The sequence below is a fragment of the Podarcis muralis genome, chromosome 5, assembly GCF_964188315.1.
Source record: "Podarcis muralis chromosome 5, rPodMur119.hap1.1, whole genome shotgun sequence".
NCBI classification, from domain to species: Eukaryota; Metazoa; Chordata; class Lepidosauria; order Squamata; family Lacertidae; genus Podarcis; species Podarcis muralis.
In genome coordinates, this window is record NC_135659.1 from 26,237,503 (window position 1) to 26,260,718 (window position 23,216).

A 23,216-nucleotide genomic window follows, 5' to 3' on the forward strand; every position below is an offset into this window, starting at 1 on the left:
AAAACAGCTGAGCTGGCAATGTATGTACCAAACAAGTAAACTCTGTTGCACAGTGCAGTACATAGGCTTATCATTCAAGGAAGAGAACTGCTAGCTCTAAAAAATTAAAAACTACAGTTTGCCTAATGACTTGACTCTACTTTTAATGGTGATAATAATCACATTCATTTCTTCTATAAAAGATACCAGGATTCCTGGTACTGTACACCTTTTATACCTTATTATTATTAAATCAGATGTGGGTGCCTAAATGTACACATGTGGGCAAGGAACAAACACACACAGCCAGCAGAGAATATGACATATTTTATTGTACCATTATTAAATGCCACTTTAACCCACCACCAAATGCGACTTTCTCCAACAAATGCAAAGTAGTTTTCTGCCTGCTCATTTTCTCCTAACAACAACACTGTGGGGTAGATTAGGCTGAGAAGATGCCCAGCCCATAGTTATCTTAGTAAAAAGTTCATGGCTTTAAATCTTGGTAACAGCCATACGTAATTCTTCATGGGCACATGCAGGGTTGTTTTAGGCTTCACTAGTCTAGGTCCACCTTCTTTCCCCATTTAGATTTCCACAACAGAAGACAAGAGAAATCATAGAACTGTAGAGGTGGAAGCGACCAGGAGGGTCATCTGGTCCAAACCTGTGCAAAGCATTAATCTTTCGCCCAACTTGGGGCTCGAAACTACGACCCTGAGGATTAAGAGTCTCACGTTCCGCCGACTGAGTAGAAATACTGACTTCAAAATAAATCCCACAACTAAAAGGATACACCATACAGCGCAATATTATAGTTTTAATGGAGTTTACTCCCAGGCGACGTAATCGCAGACAGTAGAATTGTGGCCTTAACGGTTCTTTCCAAGGTAGTCCCGGATTTAAGCTTCTGCGCCTGCGAAATTCCGACAACAAACCGTCGTCCGAGACTTCCAGCACCGCCGAGGCGGCGATCCGGAAGGGCTTCGGCTACACTCCTGCTGTCTCTGCCAGTGTTTCCCCAGGGCCGTTATTGGACTACAATTCCCATCAGCCCTGACCACTTGGTCCTGCTAGCTAGGCCTGATGGGAGTTGTAGTCCAAAAAAAGAAGCCTGGAAACCCAAGTTCCGGAGGGGGGGGGAGAAAGCAGCCTAAAGCGCCACTGAGGGGACAGACAGAGATCCACAACCGTGCCTTGACCCACACACCCCGTCCGTGTGCCACAAAGCAGCTTCCGGGCTAGACCGGAAGCGGAACTGGCGGTGTGAGTGAGGAGAAGAAAAGTGGGTGAGGAAAGCGCAAGGAAAGCGCTTCCGGCGGAAGTGCCGCGCGCCGCAGCCTTGTGTGTCGGCTGCCCCTCGCGAGCCTTTCGGCAGCCTCCTTCCCTGCCGCAACCGTCGCGCGGCGCGTGAGGAGGGAGGGAGGGAGCAAGAAGTCGGAGCCGCTGCCGGCGCTACGCGGAGAAGCTCGCGCCTCCTTCTTCGCCGGCGGCGAGTTGTCTGTCATCCCGGCTCCCCTCCCCCCCCCCGACCCTCTCTCTGAGGCGGCAGCTCTGACGGTTCGCCTCCGGGCGCCTGAAGGGATGTTGTGGCGGAGGCGGCGCCGGTGGTCGCCGTTGCTGTAGTGACGCGGGCGGCTGTGGAGGAGCCGCCCGGGGCGGGACGACGAGGGGGTGTCCGCTTCCCGCCGAGGCTCCCGCGTCGCTCTCGGTCCCGTTCCTGGCAACCTCGGCGCGGGGCGGCAGTTGGGCCGCCCCAACCGTCTCCGGCCCGGAGCCGTTCCCCTTCGAGGAGGCGCTGCCTGGGCGGCCTTTGACGGGGCTTCCCCGCCATGGCTTCTTCCTCCGGGAACGACGACGACCTGACCATCCCCCGCGCGGCCATCAACAAGATGATCAAGGAGACGCTGCCCAACGTGCGGGTGGCCAACGACGCCCGGGAGCTGGTGGTCAACTGCTGCACCGAGTTCATCCACCTCATCTCCTCCGAGGCCAACGAGATCTGCAACAAGTCGGAGAAGAAAACCATCTCCCCGGAGCACGTCATCCAAGGCAAGGGGCAACCTGCTCTCTTACCTCTTTAGTGCCCAACCGGAGGAAAGCACTTGCCACCCTCTGGTCTCCTGCTGTGGGGTAGCTCAATCGGTAGAGCATCTCGATCTCAGGGTTGTGGGTTCGAGCCCCGCATTTGGGCAAAAGGTTCCTGCATTGGAGGGGGTTGTGCTGCGTGACCTTTGGGTCCCTTCCGACTCCACCATTCTGTGATTCTCCGTAGGTTTTCTGTTGCTACAACTTCAGAATTGGTTAAGCGGTGCATCCAACCACCGCCACACTCTTACAGTGTGCTGTGTAGCAGAGAATTACAAGAGGGTGGATTGCCTGGAGGACTCTGGTGAGCTGTAGACTAGATAAACATTTCATCCCTTCAGGCAACTGCGTAGCATTTGCTGAGAGCTACAGCTTCATTAAGGGCTAGAAACGCAGAAGATCTTTGTGTCATAAACTCCCAGGCACGTCTGGGAAACTTGCTGGTGTCAGTTGAACTTCCAAGTAAAGTTATTTAAAACTCCTTGCAAATTATAGCTATAGGTTTAGTAAAGTGAGCACTTTTTGTGTTTAGCTACATGAATCTGAGTTGAAGTAAAAGCCTCTTGTTTTTTGGGTTAAAATCCCAGAAAATATTTTTAAAAATTATTGTTTATTGAATTTATATACTGCCCTATACCCGCAGGTCTCAGGGCAGTTCACAGGATAAAATCAGAATACAAAACCGCAAAATACATAATCAAAATAAAAGCAACTACAACCCAATAACCCCCCAGCCCAATACATTTTAAAAGGCATAGGATGTCAGTGACATCAATTATAGCCAACATTACTATAGATACAGTTTGTTGGAAACAACTTTTTCCTCTCTTTATTTCCTTATCTAATTGTTTCCATTTTATAAAACAAGAGGATTTTAGTCAAATATATATAGTTGCTCTTTCCTACAAAAAAGGAGGTCAAATTTCATTAGGCTATTACTTTGTTTTATGTTACTTTCTCTTTAAAATTCATGTTACTCATGTTCAGTTCAGGATTCAGAACAGCAAAAGTGAAAGTAACCGGAGTCTTGGTTTCGTTCAGTTGTTGCTTAATGATACTACTTTCAGCATTAAGAAATGTAAGATGCCTGAAATGAAAACCCTGATCTTAGAGTGTAAAAGCAGAACAGCTGGATTTGATCAAGGGCCTGTCAAGTTCAGCATCCTGTTTCCCAGTGTCTTTGGGAAGCTCTTGAGCAGAGTATGAAGATAATCATCATTTCCCAGCAACTGGTATTCAGTGATATTCTGCCTCTGGGCCTGGAAGTAATGTATGGTTGCCAAGGCTAGTAGCTGTTGATTGCTATAGCCTTGCGGGGTATTACTGCTTCATCTTGACTTTTGTGCAGGGCTGCACCAGAGAAGTTCTGCTTGCATAATGGCACATTCGTATCAGCTATGCCCCCACAAAATCGGCTCTGGAGCTCCCCTCAATCCGCTGGAACTGATTTTGAGGTCACACAGGGAGGGTTGAAGGGGACAGGAGAGAGAGAGGAAGTTCTGCTACATGAACAGAAGTCTGTTGCATGCACAGAGCTGTAGCACAGGAAATAGCTCTTAAACTTTTTTTTTATTGTAATAGGACGACCCTAATACGGGAAGATACTTTGGATAATATACAATGTTAAGTCATTCTTAGAGCAGACCCACTGAAATAGCGGGCTTAGAAATATTTGGATATCACCCTCTATTGAGAGTTGTGTGCCACTTGGGTCCCTGACATATGTAAATTATGTTAATTTCTAAGGTTCTTTTGCAAACTGTTGTTATAGGAGAAACAATGAGAAATTATGGGCACTGAAACGATGACCACTGGTTAGGCTGCTTAGTTTCATCTGGCTGTTGTAGAGCTACCTTTCCCAACTGCTGCTGTACTAGATGTTGTTGGATTCCAACATCACCCCCAGCCAGCAGGGTCTGTGGCAAGGGATGAAGGGCAACCAGCTGGGGAAAGCTGCTCTAGAGAGTTCCATCTGTTTTTGAATGCTTATCTTTGCAACTGAAAACACATATCCAAAAATGAAAACTAAAGTCAGGATGTTGAAATATGAACCCGATATCAAATTCTGCATTTTTTTCCTGGTAGCACACACAGAAAGCTCTGGATTCTTCTGAGTACAAAGTTAACGGGCTTGTAGAAAACTACACAGGGCCCACACACATTCAGTAAGTAAAGTCTCCAACTCATTTTGTGCTGGGTTGGATGATCAATGAGTAGAATCGAGGTTTCCATATATAGGTACAGTATACACCATAGGTTTCAGCACCTGCTACTGGATCATTACCTGATCTAAAATGGGTTGCAACAACAGCACTGCCATCATACAGATACATGGTAAAAATATTAAGGACTTCCACATTGATGGTTCGGTTAAAGGAGAATCCCAGGTCTGAAAAGGTTAAAAAATGCTGACTTATTTAAATCACCTTTAAGATCTTCCATTGTCTTGCAAATAACAATTACTACCTCCTAAGAGAGCACCCCAGTGGATAACTGATGCCATGGTGGCCGTATACATAGGGTTCTTTCTAACTTCTGGCCACAGAAGCATTGTTATTTGACCACTTACAGAACTAATAATCATAGAATCGTAGAGTTGGAAGGGACCACAAGGGTCATCTAGTCTAACCCCCTGCACTGCTGGAATATTTTGCTCAACATTGGGCTGGAACCCATGACGCTGAGATTAAGAGTCTCACACTCTACTGACTGAGCTACAGGGGTGAGGAACTTGCAGCCTGCAGACCTAATTAGCCGTCCCAGGCCTCCCCATTTAGCCCATGAGGCCTTTTCGACCAAGCGATGCCCATCTGCTGCACACCTGACATCAGGTGTGGGAGAGGTATAGTGTCTGGACCAAGAAAAGGGTTTGTTGGTGCGGCTGATTGGGGGCATCTGCAAAGCCCTTTGCAGGGTTATTTGAAATCCTGATTATCAGCTGGTTGGGCCTCAAAGTGCAGTGTAGGGCTTTCTGCAACCACTGAGCTTGTTGGGGCTTGAAGAGAACCATGCACAGCCAAATCCCTGACAATCAACTGAGAACAGCTGGCACTAGGGTGTCTGCACATGGCTGCCCTGTAAACTGTTTTTCACTCTTTCCAATGGTGTTACCACTAAACCACAAACGAGCAAATTGGGCCACTGCACTTTCAGTTTTGGTTTTGACTTTTTATATTCACTGTGCCTGGCTTAAAACACCAAGACAGAAGCTGTGCAGTATCTCTTCAGGTTTGGAGCTTATGTCCACTCCCTTTCAACTGCTTGCTACCACATGTCGAATTCTATACTATCTTTGCTGAAAGTTCTTTGTATCTAGCTTAGTCATTTTTGTTTGCATTTATCAACACTTACATCTTTGGTAAACTTAAGTCTGACAGTGCTCAATGTAGTCACTGCTGTTAATTTTTCTTCTCTTTAAATTAGAATTTTTAACTCTTTTTATATGTTGGATATAATTTGCACACCATGAAAATAAGGAGGGATAGCCTCAGTTGGTAGAGTTTGAGACTTTTAACAGTCTCTTAATATCAAGTTTGTGGGTTCGAGCCCCACGCTGGATGAAAGATTTCTGCATTTGACTAGATGAGCCTGTGGCCCCTTCCAGCTCTACAATTTTGTGAATGTGTTTCTATGGAGTGATCCACTCATTCAGCAGTGCATTCCTTTAGGTTTGCTACTACATGGTTTAGAAACAAATATTTATTATATCCTGCAGTTCCCAATCATTCTCTTGGATCCACACATGCTTAGCCTCAACACATCAGGCATTCTCAGGCCATTGCCATGTTTCCCAGTGTTAAACATCTTGTGTGTAAGTTGAATCCAGACTTTCATGGAAGGGACTGATATCTGAAGAAGTGTGCATGCACACAAAAGCTCATACCAATAACAAACTTAGTTGCTCTCTAAGGTGCTACTGGAAGGATTTTTTTTATTTTTTTTTGTTTCGACTACGGCAGACCAGCACGGCTACCTACCTGTAACTTCAGATCATATGTTCTTTGTCCTTTTAAAAGAAGTGGCCTGACTTAGATATGTCAATCTGCGGATTTCTGTAGTCCAAAATTACTCCCTCCCTCAGAAGGTAACACTATATAGCAATCATTGTATGTTTTTTGTGGTAGTGGCAACTGTGTCTGATAAGTTAAGTTGGTGTCTTGTTGCCTAAAATGCTTGAATTTTACTAACCAGAAACCTTTTTTACCCTAGCACTTGAAAGCTTAGGTTTTGGCTCCTACATCAGTGAGGTAAAAGAAGTTTTACAAGAATGCAAAACCGTAGCACTAAAGCGAAGAAGGGCTAATAATCGTTTGGAAAATCTTGGCATTCCTGAAGAAGAGCTCCTAAGGCAGCAACAAGAGTTATTTGCAAAAGTAAGTGAGGAAACAATATATGCAGTGCTTATCTTTCCACATTTAATTGTGGAAAGATACACAATTTGTGAAGATGAATCAGCTAAGCATCCTAGACTTGGATATTGCATACAAATATAAATTTTGGAAACGACTTGAGTTTTCATTCTTTGAATATGCAAAACTTGATTCATTCAGCTTGGGTATAAATGGATGCGACTGTCTCAGTATGTATTAGTACTTGCTTGAAATAACTACCGTATTTTTCGCTCTATAACACGCACCCAACCATAACACGCACGTAGTTTTTAGAGGAGGAAAATCCGTAGGCATGCCACCCGTAGGCATTTCCTCCATAACACGCACAGACATTTCCCCTTACTTTCTAGGAGGAAAAAAGTGAGTGTAATGGTGCAAAAAATACGGTACATCAAATAATGTGTCAATGCAAAAATATAGGGTTGCATCTGAACTTAGTATACTCAAGTGAAATCAATGGGACTTCAGTTGGTTATGACTAACTTAATTCTCATTAATTTCACTGGGTCTCTTCTAAGTACAGGTAATTTTTGGGAAGTAATTTGGGCTGTAATCCTGTGCGCACTTATTTTGGAGTAAGCACCATTTGATTCAGTCAGACTTCCTTGGTGTCCTTTCCACTTCAAAATCAGGATATCATTAAAGGCCTGTCTCCCAAAATCCATTTCTGACAAGGGTTAATGTAATTGAAATGGTATATGTTTTGGGTTCTCTCTGATTAATTCCAGATTGCAGAATCTATCTGGAGTTATACATTAAGCATACCTGAAAGCAATCCAAATGGCTGGGAGTAAGGGTTGGATTAGGTGAAGGTGTCCCTATGTTCTGATCTCCTTTCTCAGCTGGCCTCTTGCTGGCTGCACGTGTGGGCAGGTATGGCCCCTGCTAGTTGTATCCCTGCCAGTGGAAATCTCTAAAATTGAGTGTTCTGGGGGAAGGGCTGAGTTGGCTGAAAATTCACTGGATTCCAAGACACTCTGTGTCATGTGATGGCATCAGGTCCATCCCAAGTCCATTTGTTGAGCCTGCCTGAAGCCTTAGTTGACAGAACTGTTCCTGCTTTTAATAATAATAATAATAATAATAATAATAATAATAATAATAATAAATATTTTTTTATTTATACCCCGTCCATCTTGCTGGGCTTCCCCAGCCACTCTGGGTGGCTTCTAAAAAATATTAAAATACTATAATACATCAAACATTAAAAGCTTTCCTAAACAGGGCTCATTTAAGCCCTTCTTGTACTGAGAAAGGAAGTTGAAATGGGAAAGATGCAGGAGTTGAGAGGGAGAGGAGCGCATTCCCTCTTCTCCCCACAGCAAAAGAGAAGTGGAGGGGAAACCAAATCTGACTAGTACAAACCCCTTCTTCTAACCAACCTGAAAAGTGCAGTGGGACAGGGGAAATTGTCTCTTTCCCATTCTCCCTGCATTGTCTGAGAAAGACACCCTTCCATCCCTCTGGGGCAGGGTTTCCCAAACTTTGGTCTCCAGCTGTTTTTGGACTACAGCTCCCATCATCCCTAGCTAGCAGGACCAGTGGTCAGGAATGTTGGGAATTGTAGTCCAGAAACAGCTGGAGACTCAAGTTTGGGAAACTCTGCTCTAGGGAATTCTTCCTAAAGTTCTGTACCTTTGGAAAGACTTTTTCTCATGAGCATCCCTCATTTAGAGTTCGTGATAAACCCAGCAATATCTTTTTTTAAAACATGACGGGAAGTTCTCAAGTGTGCAGCAGGGTTAGGCAACCTATGGACCCACAGATGATGATGTTGTTTCACTTGTGAAGTAGTGCTCATTTCTTCTCTCAAAACAGATCACAAGAGGATGGCATAATGTTCTTGGCTTACCTCTTACACTGATCTCCCCATGTGCATGTGTGTGTCTGGTGCGCAGCTGTGTTAGGTCATGCTATAGACCCTGAACTTATGGTTTTGTGTCCCTAGGCTAGACAGCAGCAGGCAGAGCTAGCCCAGCAGGAATGGCTACAAATGCAGCAAGCGGCCCAACAAGCACAGTTTGCTGCTGCCTCGGCCAGTGCATCCAACCAGGCCGGCTCTTCTCAAGATGAAGATGATGAGGATGACATCTGAAATCTTTTGGGCTGAGTTTCAGTCCCCGCAAGGAAATAGTTTTCGCTGGTTTTGCTGTGCAGGACATGAATGCTTACCCGTAACTTTTGTCTGCATCTTGGACCGGCCGTTGGTATTTTAGGGATGTCTGCTGTTGTGTGCTGTACATGTCGAAACTGTCTCTTTGAACTCTTGAAGACTTAAGGTTCAGTATCATATCAACTTTGGATTTTTAATGGTGTTTATGGAAATTTTAGATAGCAGTGTGTCTCACTTATTTGATCAACAAACAGTGTTACAATAAAGTTTATAAAATATAGCAAAATTTATACAGAGGCTCTAAATTCACATTTGCATTTCTCTTCCCTTTTAACCATAGAATCTTATGTAGAAATTTTTAATTTGGGTTTTGTTTTGGTTTATTGTAACGGAGCAGCCAAGCAAAGGGTTCGGCATAAATGAATTCTTTGTCTTCAAAAACGATATATATATGGCAATATATACTCTGTGCTCATATACCACCAATCTTGAGAAATGATACGTTTTTGCCAAACTAGGAAAATGTATGTTTAATAGTTGTACAGATTGAATTTCTTTTGTATAGAGGTGAAAACAAACCCAATACTTTATTATGTCATCAATTCAGTGTCATGAGCAACATTAATATTTCATTTCAAATATTGTCCGCTTTGAAGAATTAAATCTGTTCCTGTTTCACAGCCATTTAATTTTAACTTTAGGTGGTATTAACATGCATCGTGCATGTTCCAAGTGTTCAAATGGAGTTTGGTGGAACAGAGTTGTTTTAATTCTGTTTTGACTCAGAATGCTGAAATAGTCAGGTCTATGAAAGCAAATATTGGAACTAATAAGCATGCTTGCAATGAGAGGAATCTTCATTTAACTCAAATTTACTTTTTTTTGTCAGCACAATATTAACACGACGTTTTCAAGACTAGTGTACCAATAGAGAAGTTTTATCTGTGAAACTGGCTGCTTCTACATTAGAAACTAGTAGGGTACTAGTTCTAAGTGTTGCAATTCCAAGTTTGGTGACTGAGCCCCAAGACTGACCAAGACCTAATTATTCTGGGGCATTATAGGTGTGGATTTTATATATATAACAATGCTTAGATTGTTATTTGTGTTGATAATAAGGAACAATAGAGTCCATTTTAGAATCTGAAAATATACTTGAAGATACATCAGCATATTTTTATCTCATAGACTCTCATGCATTGCATATTAATGCATCATGCAACATTACCAAGACTGCAATTTTTAAAAAAACTTTCTAGCACAGCCTTGATGGCTATAGAAAATTATGCAAGAGCTGAGAATGAATGGAGAAAGTCTTGTCTCTGAAGCAGAGAGCCAAACTGAGAGTCAAACAACGATCTTGAATTGCAGTTAGTTGAGTTTTATGGAGCTTCACCTGAAATAACTTGCACCCTTATTTATACACTGGTAGCTGAGAGATAAATTAGTTTGAATGTTAAGCTGAAACACATTTGTTCAGCAGGAAAAGTATTGGGGCAAAATCTGATGAAAGATTGTCTTCATTAAGGTTGAAGTACCAAAGGTAGAAACACTAGGCTAGTAAAACCATGTTAATGTGCAGTGTTGGCTTTCATAATTTGTACTGTAACACCCTTGCCCTTCCTATTTGAAATAAGTCTTCTTCTTTTTTTTAAAGAAAGATATACATTTTCACACTTCTTTTCTGATGCAGAATTCAGGTTAATATTTTACTGCATCTGGTATGTATCATAATATGTTTGCATCCCTGTGACCTTTCCTTTGGACATTCTTGTGCTTTTTCATATGCTGTATTCCTCAAGCAATAAAATTCAAATGTGTTTTTATATTCCATGTTTCAATATCCAACTTTCACGGTTTGTAATATAATAGAGAAACTTAATTTTGTTCTGCCATCAACCAACTTTGCAAACTTCATGGGATCAAGATGTTCTCACCAAAGAGATGCCTATAACCGTCCTTCGTGTTAGGGCTGGTTCTTTTCAATTTGCATAATTTTCTTCCAGGGACAGAACGTATTCTGTCTAGTCGCATCACGTACAGTTTGCTCGTAGATCCTGTACCATTTCAGCACGTTTTGGACTACCATGCTAATCGCACTTACCTGGGTGTCAGCCCCAACAGGACTTCCAAGAAGACATGGTTAGGAGTGTGCTATTTTTTAAAAACAAATCTGTCCAAGTAAGTACTTTTTAATTTGTTTAAGGAACCGCATTAATTTACTTTTATAGTTTGAGATGACTATTTAGATATTTTGAGAAAGTGTTATTGATATGATTTACTGGCTATGATCTAAAAATCCAGTTCGTATATGGAGACTTCCCCTGATGGGAGCTTCCATTCTTCTCCATGATAAATTTCTGGTATGCAGAAATATGTATGTGCTGTATTTTCATCTCAAGCAGGATTGAATTCATTGTGTATAGAATTTCATGTCAGTTTTAATGGTTTTCTCTTAAATACAACATTATGCCAAATAAATACCGGATTTGTGAATAATTCAACAAGTATATCAGCTATTGTGTAGTCTTGCGTTAAAAGAAAATTGCAATAGAAGCAAGACAATGTCAGAGTTGGAAAATCTCCAGTTTCTGCCAAAGTAATCAGCTCCTTACGTTTTGTGTGCAAATGTTCTCTTTGGATCCACTATTTAAAATTTCCTTTCTGGTATTAATTTGCGCTGCTTTTTAAAATTTCTCAGCTTCTGGAGTTGAATGTATGGAAACGGGCATTTTTGGTTGCGGAATTCCAACGCTTGCGACTGGAAAAAGAACTAGAGAGCACAGAAAGACCTGCACGGCCCAGAAATCGCAAAGTAAGAAATTATAAAATATCCTGGTTATTTTCCTACAGTACTCTCAACCTTCATCTTAAGTAATGTTAGTCATAATTGCAGTAATGCTATTGTGTGGTTTGGGCTCAGGTTAGTAGCTGTTTCCACATCCATCTCCAAAGCAGTTCATTAATAAATTGAGTTGGGTGTGCATTTAATATTTGCTGCTTGGCATGTATAACAGCTTTTCTGGCTGCAGTGCACTAGGCAAAGGTTAATGCAAGATCAGTCCCAGGGTGGTGATGGCATAATTAAATGTTCCCAAGCATGCTTTGAAATGAGAACTTGAGGCCTGGGAAGGTGTGGAAGCATGACGCTGCCTTGCATAGGAGAAGATCTTGGCTGGGATCCAAAATGCTGCGCAAGTACTTCCTCCGTGCTCAGAGAGCCCTTTGGACTCGCTATCCTCAAACAGAACCTCTCCCTGCCACATGGCAAACTCAGGACTTTCAGAAGCGGTTTCCTCTTTGTCTTCAGTGGGAGGCTACTGTTCAAAGAAAGCAATAAAAACAACTCAGTAACAATCCTGCTGGGTGTGCCGAAATCCTTGGGTGTGCCTGAAGTCGCTCTTTGGATTCCAGCCCTTGTACTGTTTTCACACAGGAGGGCATTTTCTCTGCTTAATGTAGGAATATGTGCATTACCAAGCAAGCAGCCTTTTACCAACAATGAAAAGCTTTATCCCCAAATCAGATGAGATGACTTCTCAATTTAATTTTTTAAATTAAATTGAAATTGAATTTGAAAAGCTTTGTTTTCCTTCTGTTCCCTGCCCAAGCCTTGAGCCAGGGGTAGTTTGTAGAGAGACAGACAGGCAGAAGCGAGGATCAGAATTTTTTACTTAATATAAAAAATTCTTTGCTGGATCAATCTAGCCTTCTGTCTCCTGCAGTGGTGGACCCCATTTCTCCTGAAGTAGAATACAGTGGTACCTCAAATTAAGTACTTAATTTGTTCTGGAGGTCCGTTCTTAACCTGAAACTGTTCTTAACCTGAAGCACCACGTTAGCTAATGGGGCCTCCAGCTGCTGCTGCGCCGCCAGAGCCCAGTTTCTGTTCTTATCCTGAAGCAAAGTTCTTAACCTGAAGCACTATTTCTGGGTTAGCGGAGTCTGTAACCTGAAGCTTATGTAACCTCAAGCGTATGTAACCCGAGGTACCACTGTAGTAATCTTAGCAAGACCAGAAATTTGTACCAAAGGAATGCTGTGTGTTCTGCAGCGCAAATTTCACCACAAAGAACCAAGCGAGACATGTTGTGGACTTCCTTTATCTCCTTTGCAGAAAACAGCTGTTTTATGCGTAAGGGTGGGTATATAATTTTCAGCACAGAAACAGCAAGAGAGGTGGGGAAGAGTTAAGCAGCCCCTACCCTGCTTTCAGCTTCTCAAGAGTGGCTCAAGGAAAATCACACTCAAATCCATGCATTTAAACAGAAATAAAATTTATTCAGTTCTTCAATATATGGTACATGTAATTAACTGACTTCTTCTGTGTCTCCTCCCCATTCTTGTTTCTTTTAAAAGTAATCAGCAAAGAAGCTCCACCTAGTGACCAGCCTGTGTTTTCAAAAGCGATGAACTAGAAAGTAAGTGTGAAACTAGGGCCATATGTTTCTTTCCTGCTTTGAGCAATTGCCTGCGACAAGTGCTACACATAAATTTAATTCCACAACGTCATGCTGTAAGTTCATTGCTATAATTAATATACAAATAACACTGTGCTACTCAGTGAGCTGCAAGTACAGTGGTGCCCCGCAAGACGAATGCCTCGCAAGACGGAAAACCCGCTAGACGAAAGGGTTTTCCGTTTTTGAGCTGCTTCGCAAGACGATTTTCCCTATGGGCTTGCTTCGCAAGACGAAAACGTCTTGCAAGTCTTGCGATTTTTTCCCGCTTCCCCCTCCCCTTTTTCTAAGCCGCTAAGCCTTTAATAGCCGCTAAACCGCTAATAGCGCTAATCCGCTAATAGGGTTGCTTCGCAAGACGAAAAAACCGCTAGACGAAGAGACTTGTGGAACGGATTCTTTTCGTCTTGCGAGGCACCACTGTACTTGATTAGCAGTTTTCTGGAGGGAAATGCTCAAGTAGCTGCTATGTCTGTTGAAAAGAGCAAATGCTTTCATGAAATATCTTGACTCGCACAAGCTTCCTGGAGGACGAAATTGTTTGGGGTCGTTTTGTGGATGTCTTGAGTGCAATTAGTTCCCGCCAAACACTGGAAAGCTACTGGCCTAGTGTTGTTGCTGCAAAGGTTTAAGTTACAGGATCTGCTGCACAGCAAAAGTGATTGGTTGTTACAACTGAGCCTCCAATCTCCCCAGAGACTAACTCATAACTACTGTCATCTACTCATGCAAGAAAAATTATTTTGTGTGTTTCAAATTTAGTTATGTTTGGGTGGGTGGGTGGACAGCTGTAAGTATGTTTTCCCACTAGGTGGCGCTCATGCATAACACAATAATTTATTGTGGCTGCCTGAGAAATGACGTTTCATAGTGAAACTTTCTATCTTAAGGAAACTTTCCTTTAATTATTACAAAGGTTTGATGATTAACTTTAAAGAAAAACAGGGATTTTTTTTCATAATAAGTATGAGTATTTTAAAATGTTATGTGCGTTAATCTCAGCATTGATTTTAACAATGTAGGGCCCAGATATCCGAAAGATCAACTCATTTTCTACAGGCCCTCTTGGGTGTTAAAAGACTATCCGAGTGGGCCCAATTGGTAGTTCCACCACTAAATTAGTTGTGAATGGAGGTGGAAGCCCTATAGTTATTAAATTTGTTCCCCACAGAAGTGAGTCTGGCCCCTTCATTATGAGCTTCATGTGGTATGCTGAATATATATATACCTGAAATATAAATATACATAGATATAGATAGGTAGATATATGGGCTATTCTGTTCTCTTGACATTTTTGCACATTGAATGATGGGTAAGAAATTGAAATTTATCTGTATTTCACGAGATTTATATGCTGCTTGATGGTAATAAAATGTAAAGGCAGTAATAATAATAAAAAAGCTAAAAACAACTATTAAAACATAATTAAAATCAGTGACAAGCTGAAGGCCAGGTTGAAACACACGTCCACATCCTATGCAATAATGAAATAAGCAATTCTATATTTATTGTTCATTAGGGGTTTGGAGCTATGTTACTGCTACCCAACCTTTCTGAATGCATTTTGATACTTCTTTAAAGCTGAAATCTGCATCAGAAACGCTGAACAAAGTCCAGGGGATTGTGGGTTGAGCAATCTTATACTTAGCGTTCACCAGTTCAGAGATAGCACTGCTATGTTGGTGGAATGGCTTGCCAAATCCTATGCCCCTCAGTTTAGGCAGAGAGGGTATAAAGGAAGAACAGTCACAGAGGAAACAGAAATGCAATATATATATATTTGGAAGAGAAAACATGTTTACAAATATACATCTACATATGAATCTTCAGGCACACTACTCCTTTTCCTGCATTGCGGGGGGTTGGACTAGATGACCCCTGAAGGGTCCCTTCCAACTCTATGATTCTGTTATTATTTTGCAAATTAATATGAAAGTCCAATGGAACAGACTTATGGGTGAGTCCATATGAAAGTGACACAGACTAGAATTTGACTGATCTGGCTATTCGTACCCCAGAGTGGCACTCACTTTATTTGGTTTCTTGATCCGAGGTCTACAATACAGGACGGGGTATAAAAATTAAATAAATCAAAAATTCAACAAAGGATTAGTGGTTACTGACAGTCAGTTAGATTAGCTGTCTCCCCGTACATTTGCATAATATCTTTGCACCTATGCACAGAGATCTTTGGCCCCTAGCCTATATATGGCTAGCATAGTTTATGGGACAGGATACAGTATTGCAAGAGTAGGCTTCCACTAGCACAATAGAACTTCACCTTCCTCTCCTCTCCCCTGCAGCCCCTCCCCCCATGCACTCCCAAAACCTTTTCCGGAGGGTCCACTAAACCCCCAGAACAGAATCTAAGGGTGTCAACAGCATTGGACACATTCTGTGTCTTTGGCAGCACTGCAAAAACATCCATGGCTTATACTGGACGTCGTTTGCCAGCCAAACCACTGTGATCTATTTACTTACTGATCTATAATTGCCTGCTCCTCATTAATGCATTTTCCTGAACTTTGCCTCGGCAACTGGGGATTTCCATCATCTCCTGGGGAGATTTCTTATAACCACACCACATGCAAATCCCTGCTTTCTGGCACAAAGCTATAAGCAAATCATAGCAAGAAATGTGCGCCGATTATGCTAATCCAATGTTGCGATTGACATTTTGGCCTCTGAACTCCTCATCCATACATCTACATCAAACATGGCAATTACAAAGCATGACAGCTGATGTCATGCTCCATATGCAAACCACTGTTAAAAGAACAGTTTAAAGAGGGATTGTGCATTTCAAAGCGAGTGTTGTGTGTGCGCTTTTGCTTGAGAAACCTGGGAGTACAGCTAGATCTAAGAAAAGGAGGAAGAAGCTATATATTTTTTCCACTTTCAGCGGTGGTTCTATACATTTTATTTGTTTAAAATATTTGCAGGCCATTATTCACGACCAAAACGGCATTGCAGAGCGGGTTACACCATTAAATCCTTCAAACGCCAACATGAAACAAAAAATAAACCAGCAAAAACAGTATAATTTCATCAGAGCAGGCTTCTAATCCAGTAATGACAACAATATCCAGGCACATAAACAACGTACTTCCAGTTCCTTGATTCTCAGAGAATTATCTCTTATCAGCAGGAAGCATACTTAAATTGTATCATCGGGATTTTGAGATTCCCTTGTTATGAATCATCAGATTGTTATGGGAAGATGAGGTGCATTTTCAGCTCCCCCCTCCGCGTAAAATGGCACCTTTCTACTGTATGCCACTTTTATCTGTTTTAATGGTGTGCTATATGGGTTGTGAAGAAGGACTGAAAAGAAGCATGGTACCCCACACCCCTCATTTTTTCCTCCTAGTATGGGGAAGGGTTGAGGTGGCCTGCTTCCTTTTCTCTGCAAACAACAGGAGCTGTCCGCATCGCCTGCGCTCGTGAGCAATGTTCCACTGTAAACAAAAGGTTGCCAAATAATGGCAGCCTCACAGAAAGACTAATCAGCGTGTATCCTGGTGATAACTTGCCCCTGAAAAGCTGCCAACATTCAGAAGTGCCAGAACTTCCCAGAGTTTTCGTTTGCAAGGGGCTAGAACAGCCAGTTTGTTCAGTCCCAGAAGAAAACGGTTCAAGCAGAAAGGTGAGGGACAAGACTCAGAAGAAATGAAGATGGAGCACAACCCACCAGCCTCAGCAGCAGGGAGGAGGAAAACATTCCTGTTCCTTCCTGTCTAGTAGCAAGAGAGGGGTTGTGTGAGCAAAGACCCCTTGTTTAAGAACGCTTTGAAGACCAAAGGGAGACTGCACCTCTTTAGAATTAACACAGCTAACACATTTTTTTTTAAATGCACTTCTACAATGTCACATCAGGGGCTTCAGTTATTCTCCTTGTTTCCTATTTTACAGAAGTATTGTTGTGGTACTGATTTTTCTGATCTTTTCTTATTTTAAAAAAATATTCTTCCAGTGTAGGTGTGCTTGAATCTGTGGCATGTTTCCAAGGGATTAGCTTCCCCATGCATGTTTCCTTTAATTAGTCTGCACAATGTGTTGTTTTTCTTAGAGGTCTTCCTCCCAAGTTAGCAATGTCCTTGTTTTCACATTCCTTACTTTATGAGATTTGATGCAGTCCTCTACGGAGATGCTGTACAAAAATGCAACTTCCTTTTTTTAAGGGTGGTAAATTACACACAAGACTCATGATTCTTTTTTATCATTCACTTCTCTCTCTCTCTCTCTCTCTGCATCTATTATTTAATCTCTTTAAAAACATGATTTGTCTTGCTTTGTTTTATGATTATGGTTTATCCATACAAGCCTGTACAGAGTTACATGGGTTTCTACCGGGGGGCTGCTAGGTATTTAAAAGATCTGGGATGGCACAGGACAAAGTTTTGCCTCTGGGAAGATTCAGGTGGCTGGGATCTCATTGGCATGGTGCTTTGTAGTGTGCCCAGCCACCTTGTAAGCAGTGGCTGAAAAGGGGGAGGAAGAGACTGAAGATCTGGGGTTCAGAACAAAAGACTTTGGGCTTGGGCCCCATTGGGCAACCCCCAACAATGCCCCTGGTTCCTGTCCCCCAAGGAACTTAAAATCTAATAGATGATGGGAAGGAAAAAAAGGAAGAAAAGTAGTGACACTGGTAAGGATGAATGAAAATGAGCAAATATAGTAGCTATTCAGAATGTGGATTAAGGGAATGAACCAATGACCACAGAAGAAGTGGGTTTGGTTTCAAGAAGAAAGCCTATAAGAACATTTGTTGGCATCCGTTTGCCTCAAGATACAATGGAGTGCTCTTCCAGGAGTGAAGTCAAACTGCTGTGTTAGCAGCACATCGTGATCTCTCCTAGGCACAAGCCTGGGCAGTGTGTATGAGGTCCTGGGCTGCCCACACAACAAGACCCACATCTTGGCCTCGCTAATGTCATTCAAAGGATATCACAGGTCCTGGGTTGCAGCAGTTGCCAGAAGGAGGAGAACAGGGCGCCATCCAGCTGTCTTGGGGACTCCACTCTGGATTTGTGTAGGGTTTACTTCTTAGCCTTTTCTTCTCCTAAGACATGGGTAGGCAAACTAAGGCCCGGGGGCCGGATCCGGCCCAATCGCCTTCTAAATCTGGACGGTGAACGGTCTGGGAATCTGTGTAGAATGAATTCTGAGTAGAATGTGTCCTTTTATTTAAAATGCATCTCTGGGTTATTTGTAGGGCATAGGAATTCATTCATTCCCCCCCCCCCTCCAAAATATAGTCCGGGCCCCCACAAGGTCTGAGGGACAGTGGACCAGCCCCCTGCTGAAAAAGTTTGCTGACCCCTGTCCTAAGATATCCAGCAAGGCAAAACAAGGGACTTGGAAATTGGTTGGGTAATGGATTGGTTTGAAGTTTGCGGCACAGCTACAACTAGGCCAAATTGTGGCACACATTGGGCTTGTTGGAAATATGTGAGTTGCCTTGAAGAGAGGACAGCCAGTCATAAGAGTTCAGGATGGAAGATGGGCATATTTTACTTGAACCATTAAGCTGTATGACCCAGCTATGCCCCACTGAAGCAAATCACACAACTTAATTTTAGCTATTGACTCATCATCATCTAATTATCCAATCATGCTTGAGTAGTTCATAAGTTTCTGTTATGACTCAACCTACCTGTCATTTGTTTTCCTATTTTGCAATCTACCCCTCGTTTAAATGCACAGAGTAAGCGAGGTGGTATCTTTCCTCAGACTATCAACAGTTTGGAGAAAATTATCTGAGAAGATGTTTTTCTTGTAAAAATTTCGTTTGAGAGGATTTCCATTTCAATATATTTTCTACCAGTTTGCCAGAGGTGGTGCTGGGCAGACAAGTTGCTTTTGCTTTCCCTTTGCCAACTGCAGTCTACATTGGCTACACCTTCCCTTCCGTTCCCTTTTGGATAGCTGCAAGGGTTCTCAAGAAGTGCCCGTGTTCCAAAATTTACCTCTACACTACTGCTTGAAAGTCAACTGCACGGACGCCAACAGAACTTTCTTCAGACAAATCTCGCTATTTTTCTGTCAGAAATCCAACATGGGAAACAAAACTTGCTTCCCCATAAATGCGCTTTACCTTTTCCGCAGCCCCACCCCCTCCAATATATATTTCTGGTGCTACCTCTGCAGTTTAGAATTTAATGGACCTAAGGTAGTCATGTCTGCTATTTTCAATGGGTCTACTCTAAGTAGGACCAACATTGGGCACAACCCAAAGAGTTTCTTTATGTATATAAAAAGATTTGTCCTATGGTTTGCCAACCCTTTCCAGTGTTCATATTGCCCTCTGGTATCTCAAATTTCTGGAGGCTACAAGTGTCCCACTTCTCTTCAGAAGGTCACAAGAGGCCCAGGATACATTCCTCTACATTTAAGTCAATGCCAGGGCAGTATCGTAACAAACGAGGTTAATTCGAGGCATGGTCATGCTAATGGGCTGTTTTAATATGGCTGTTTTAAGATACAGCACCTAAGCACGTTCTACTTAATTACCAGTCTGTTCACATGGCTCCTAATTACTGTATTTTCTAATTTCCTCATTAAAGAATCTCACTACTACACTGTTCCTTTTTTGTTTTAAGAAAATGGAAGTGCCCAGTAACTCACCTGTATGAGACAATCCATACTACTTAGTATTTTGACCCCCCCCCCCGAAGAAGCGTAATGCAAATAATTTCCACTAACAGTTAAAACCATTATTTCTGATCTTCACGCTTTGTGTTTCGTGTGGTTAAAAGCAAAAAAATATAGGGGTGCTAACTGTGCCTGTGTGGCTCATACAATGCCAGTTTTGATTTGTTTTTACTTACTTTTGTATTAGATGTTAGTTCCACATTTAGATAAACTGAGCATTTGGGGATAAGAGTTTGTGACAAGATTTAAGAGTGTCCATGAAGGGTATAAAAATCCTTATAAATCCACAAATTATTTCAGATAAGTTGCCTAAACCAGAAATAAAATTGAGAACACAGGCCATAAAAATGAATGACCAATACCACCTTCAAGACCAATCTTTAAAACTGGGTGTGTGCAGGCAACAGATTCAAATACCCATGCAACCATGAAGTTCATTAGAGACCTAGCATCAGTTGCTATTTCTTAGACTAACCATTGCACAGGATGGTTGTGCAAATGCAAAGTTTTCAAGTTATCATATTGCTTCACTTCCAATCAGTGCATATCCTGTAACTTTTAATGCTGAAATCATGTAATTTTTCATACTACAAATGTGCTGTGGGGGTGTTGTCCTGCTTTCATTGCACAATAGTCTTTTCAGACAGTGAAAACCTAAAATTGGGGAAGCATCACAGAACAACTAATAAAGCAGAATAAACCCACCACTAATGCGCTGTTATTGTATCAAGAACGCATCACATCTGGAGAGGCCTTTTATTCACTCATTACTATACAGTATCTAGTCCTGGAGCACCTTGAATCTGACTTCTGTGGAACTGAATGTTTTGAGGTTTACAGAATGAGGTTACATTCACATGAACAGTTATGCTGTTTAGCGCTCTAATTCTCATGAGCCACCAAGTCATTCCATGCATTCAATCAGTGGTCCTACTCATGTTCCCCCCACTGGACAAAAGGAAGATGGGCTGCATTTGACATTACTAAAATGGTGCAGATGTGTAAAAAGGTAAAGGTAAAGGTACCCCTGCCCGTACGGGCCAGTCTTGACAGACTCTAGGGTTGTGCGCTCATCTCACTCTAAAGGCCGGGAGCCAGCGCTGTCCGCAGACACTTCCGGGTCACGTGGCCAGCGTGACAAGCTGCATCTCGCGAGCCAGCGCAGCACACGGAACGCCGTTTATCTTCCCGCTAGTAAGCAGTCCCTATTTATCTACTTGCACCCGAGGGTGCTTTCAAACTGCTAGGTTGGCAGGCGCTGGGACCGAGCGACGGGAGCGCACTCCGCCGCGGGGATTCGAACTGCCGACCTTTCGATTGGCAAGTCCTAGGTGCTGAGGCTTTAACGCACAGCGCCACCCGCGTCCCGCAGATGTGTAGGGAGTAGCATAAAGAAACCACTTCCTATTCTGTTCATTCCTTGAACAGAAGGACTGGCCAGACCTGGAAGTATAATGAGTGCAAACCAAAAAGTGTGCACTCCTACAATCTTTCCTCATTCACAAGTACAAATGTTGAACAGGGGAAGGCAGGAGGGTCTACTTTCTCTCAAACAGTTATTGCTGGAATAACAATGTTTCACTGCAATCAAAAGCAAACTATAGTAATTTGTGAAGTGGCTTATAAGGTATGGGTAGGACGCGGGTGGTGCTGTGATCTAAACCACAGAGCCTAGGGCTTGCTCATCAGAAGGTCGGTGGTTCGAATCCCAGCGACGGGGTGAGCTCCTGTTGCTCGGTCCCTGCTCCTGCCAACCTAGCAGTTCGAAAGCACGTCAAAGTGCAAGTAGATAAATAGGTACCACTCTGGTGGGAAGGTAAACGGCGTTGCTTTGTGCGCTGCTCTGGTTCGCCAGATGCGGCTTAGTCATGCTGGCCACATGACCCGGAAGCTGTACGCCGGCTCCCTCGACCAGTAAAGCGAGATGAGCGCCGCAACCCCAGAGTCGGCCACTGCTTGACCTAATGGTCAGGGGTCCCTTTACCTTTATAAGGTATTCAATGATGGAGCTTTTTTCAAAGTGGGACTTCATCCCTGGTATCACGGCTATTAGATGAGAAGCCACTTTGAACAGTGACCCTGCTTATCTTAAGCAGTGCACTGAATTTTAGATTTCACTGGAGGTAGCGTGACTTCCACACTCAAAACAACAATTAGCAGCCAACATTTTTGTTTCTTCACTTTGCTCGAGCAGCTACAAAAAATTCCTGGCCATCTCCTTCCTCCTTGAGCTTGGCAACTGTTACTGGAAACAATTCCAGACCGAGTGTTTCTAAGCATGTGCAGAGTGACCTTTCTTTCTGAAATGGAAGATTGCTAGCTTCTGTCTTTTAAAAAAGACCAATGGATGCATTACCCTTCAAAAATGGCTAGAACCTGTACTTCCTGTTCTGAAATTTGGCCAAGGGCTTGGTTAAAAAAGGCTGCCTGCCTTCACCTTGAGGCATTATCGCAGTCCCTGACTGTGCTCAGATAAAACGAGGTGGCTGAGTTTAAAGTGGTCGTAGTGTGGATTTCACCACTCAACGTTTGGAATGCTCCCTCTAATTAAAAACAAGAACCCCAAAGCACCTAACTAGGGAAGTAGCAGGGCAGGGAACGGTCTGTGTGCTAGAACCTGGATATCACAGCCAATACCGCCATTAGGCTAACTAGGCATCAGCCTTGGGCACAGACCTCAGAAGGGCTCAGTACCAACTTTTGAGGGGCACAGTTATGCAGATCCTCCAAGTGTCCTTATTTTCCAGGGACAGTCCTGGATTTACAGACGATTTACAGAATTTCTAATTTGCTCCTGGAATGTCCTGCTTTTCCTTATAACGTCCCTATTTTTATTGGAGAAATGTTGGACGGTATAGAGTTATGCGACTCCCGAGCCAAGGAGAAAAGTAACTATACAACTTTTAGAAGACATCTGAAGGCAGCCCTTTATAATGAAGTTTTCTTAATGTTTTTATATATGTTGGAAGCAACCCAGTCGGATGGGCGGGGTATAAATATTATTATTATTATTATTATTATTATTATTATTATTATTGCTACTACGGGATAGGACCTCCCTATTTTCAACGGAGGAATGTTGGAGAGTGTGTTTTATACGGATTATTTTTTGTTGCCTCTTATAAATTCCTGACAACAGTCCATTTTATATTTCGAATAATTTTATCACTTTTAAAGGAATTCACACAAAGACGTTCCTTTTGAAACTCGAAGCTAGTCTTTTTTTATTGTTTTGGAGAGGGGTGCAAACAGTCGGCCTCGCCGCAAAAGAGCCTGCCACCTGCGCTGCTTGGCGCGCGAAGTTCCTAGGCGCAAAGAGCTGTTTGCTCGCAGGAGGAGCGCAATCCGCGCCTCGCCTGCGCTCACCTGCCACCTGAAGCGACCCAGCAGCCGCCTCCTCCTACCTCCGACTGCCGCGGCTCCTCCCGGCGCTGCTTTGCGCGCGGAGGGCGCGTCCCTCGGGCGGGAACAGGAAGCGTGCCGCCCCAGCCACCCCCGACGGAGCCGCAGCCTCGGCTCGCGTCTTGT

General features: G+C 42.9%; 1 protein-coding gene across 1 annotated transcript; it reads left to right on the forward strand.

The window, feature by feature from the left end:
• Positions 1–1,338: 1,338 nt before the first annotated feature.
• DR1 (down-regulator of transcription 1) lies at positions 1,339–10,402 on the forward strand. Its single transcript, XM_028732695.2, has 3 exons — positions 1,339–2,034; positions 6,280–6,443; positions 8,410–10,402. The coding sequence occupies exons 1-3, from the start codon at positions 1,815–1,817 to the stop codon at positions 8,554–8,556; spliced, it is 531 nt and encodes a 176-aa protein (XP_028588528.1). The 5' UTR covers positions 1,339–1,814; the 3' UTR covers positions 8,557–10,402.
• Positions 10,403–23,216: the final 12,814 nt, after the last annotated feature.

Coding starts and splice junctions, on each gene's coding strand:
- DR1 (XM_028732695.2), top strand. CDS start 1,815: ATGGCTTCTTCCTCCGGGAACGACGACGACCTGACCATCCCCCGCGCG. Junction 2,035..6,279: donor CCCGGAGCACGTCATCCAAG/GCAAGGGGCAAC, acceptor TTTTTACCCTAG/CACTTGAAAGCTTAGGTTTT. Junction 6,444..8,409: donor AACAAGAGTTATTTGCAAAA/GTAAGTGAGGAA, acceptor TTGTGTCCCTAG/GCTAGACAGCAGCAGGCAGA.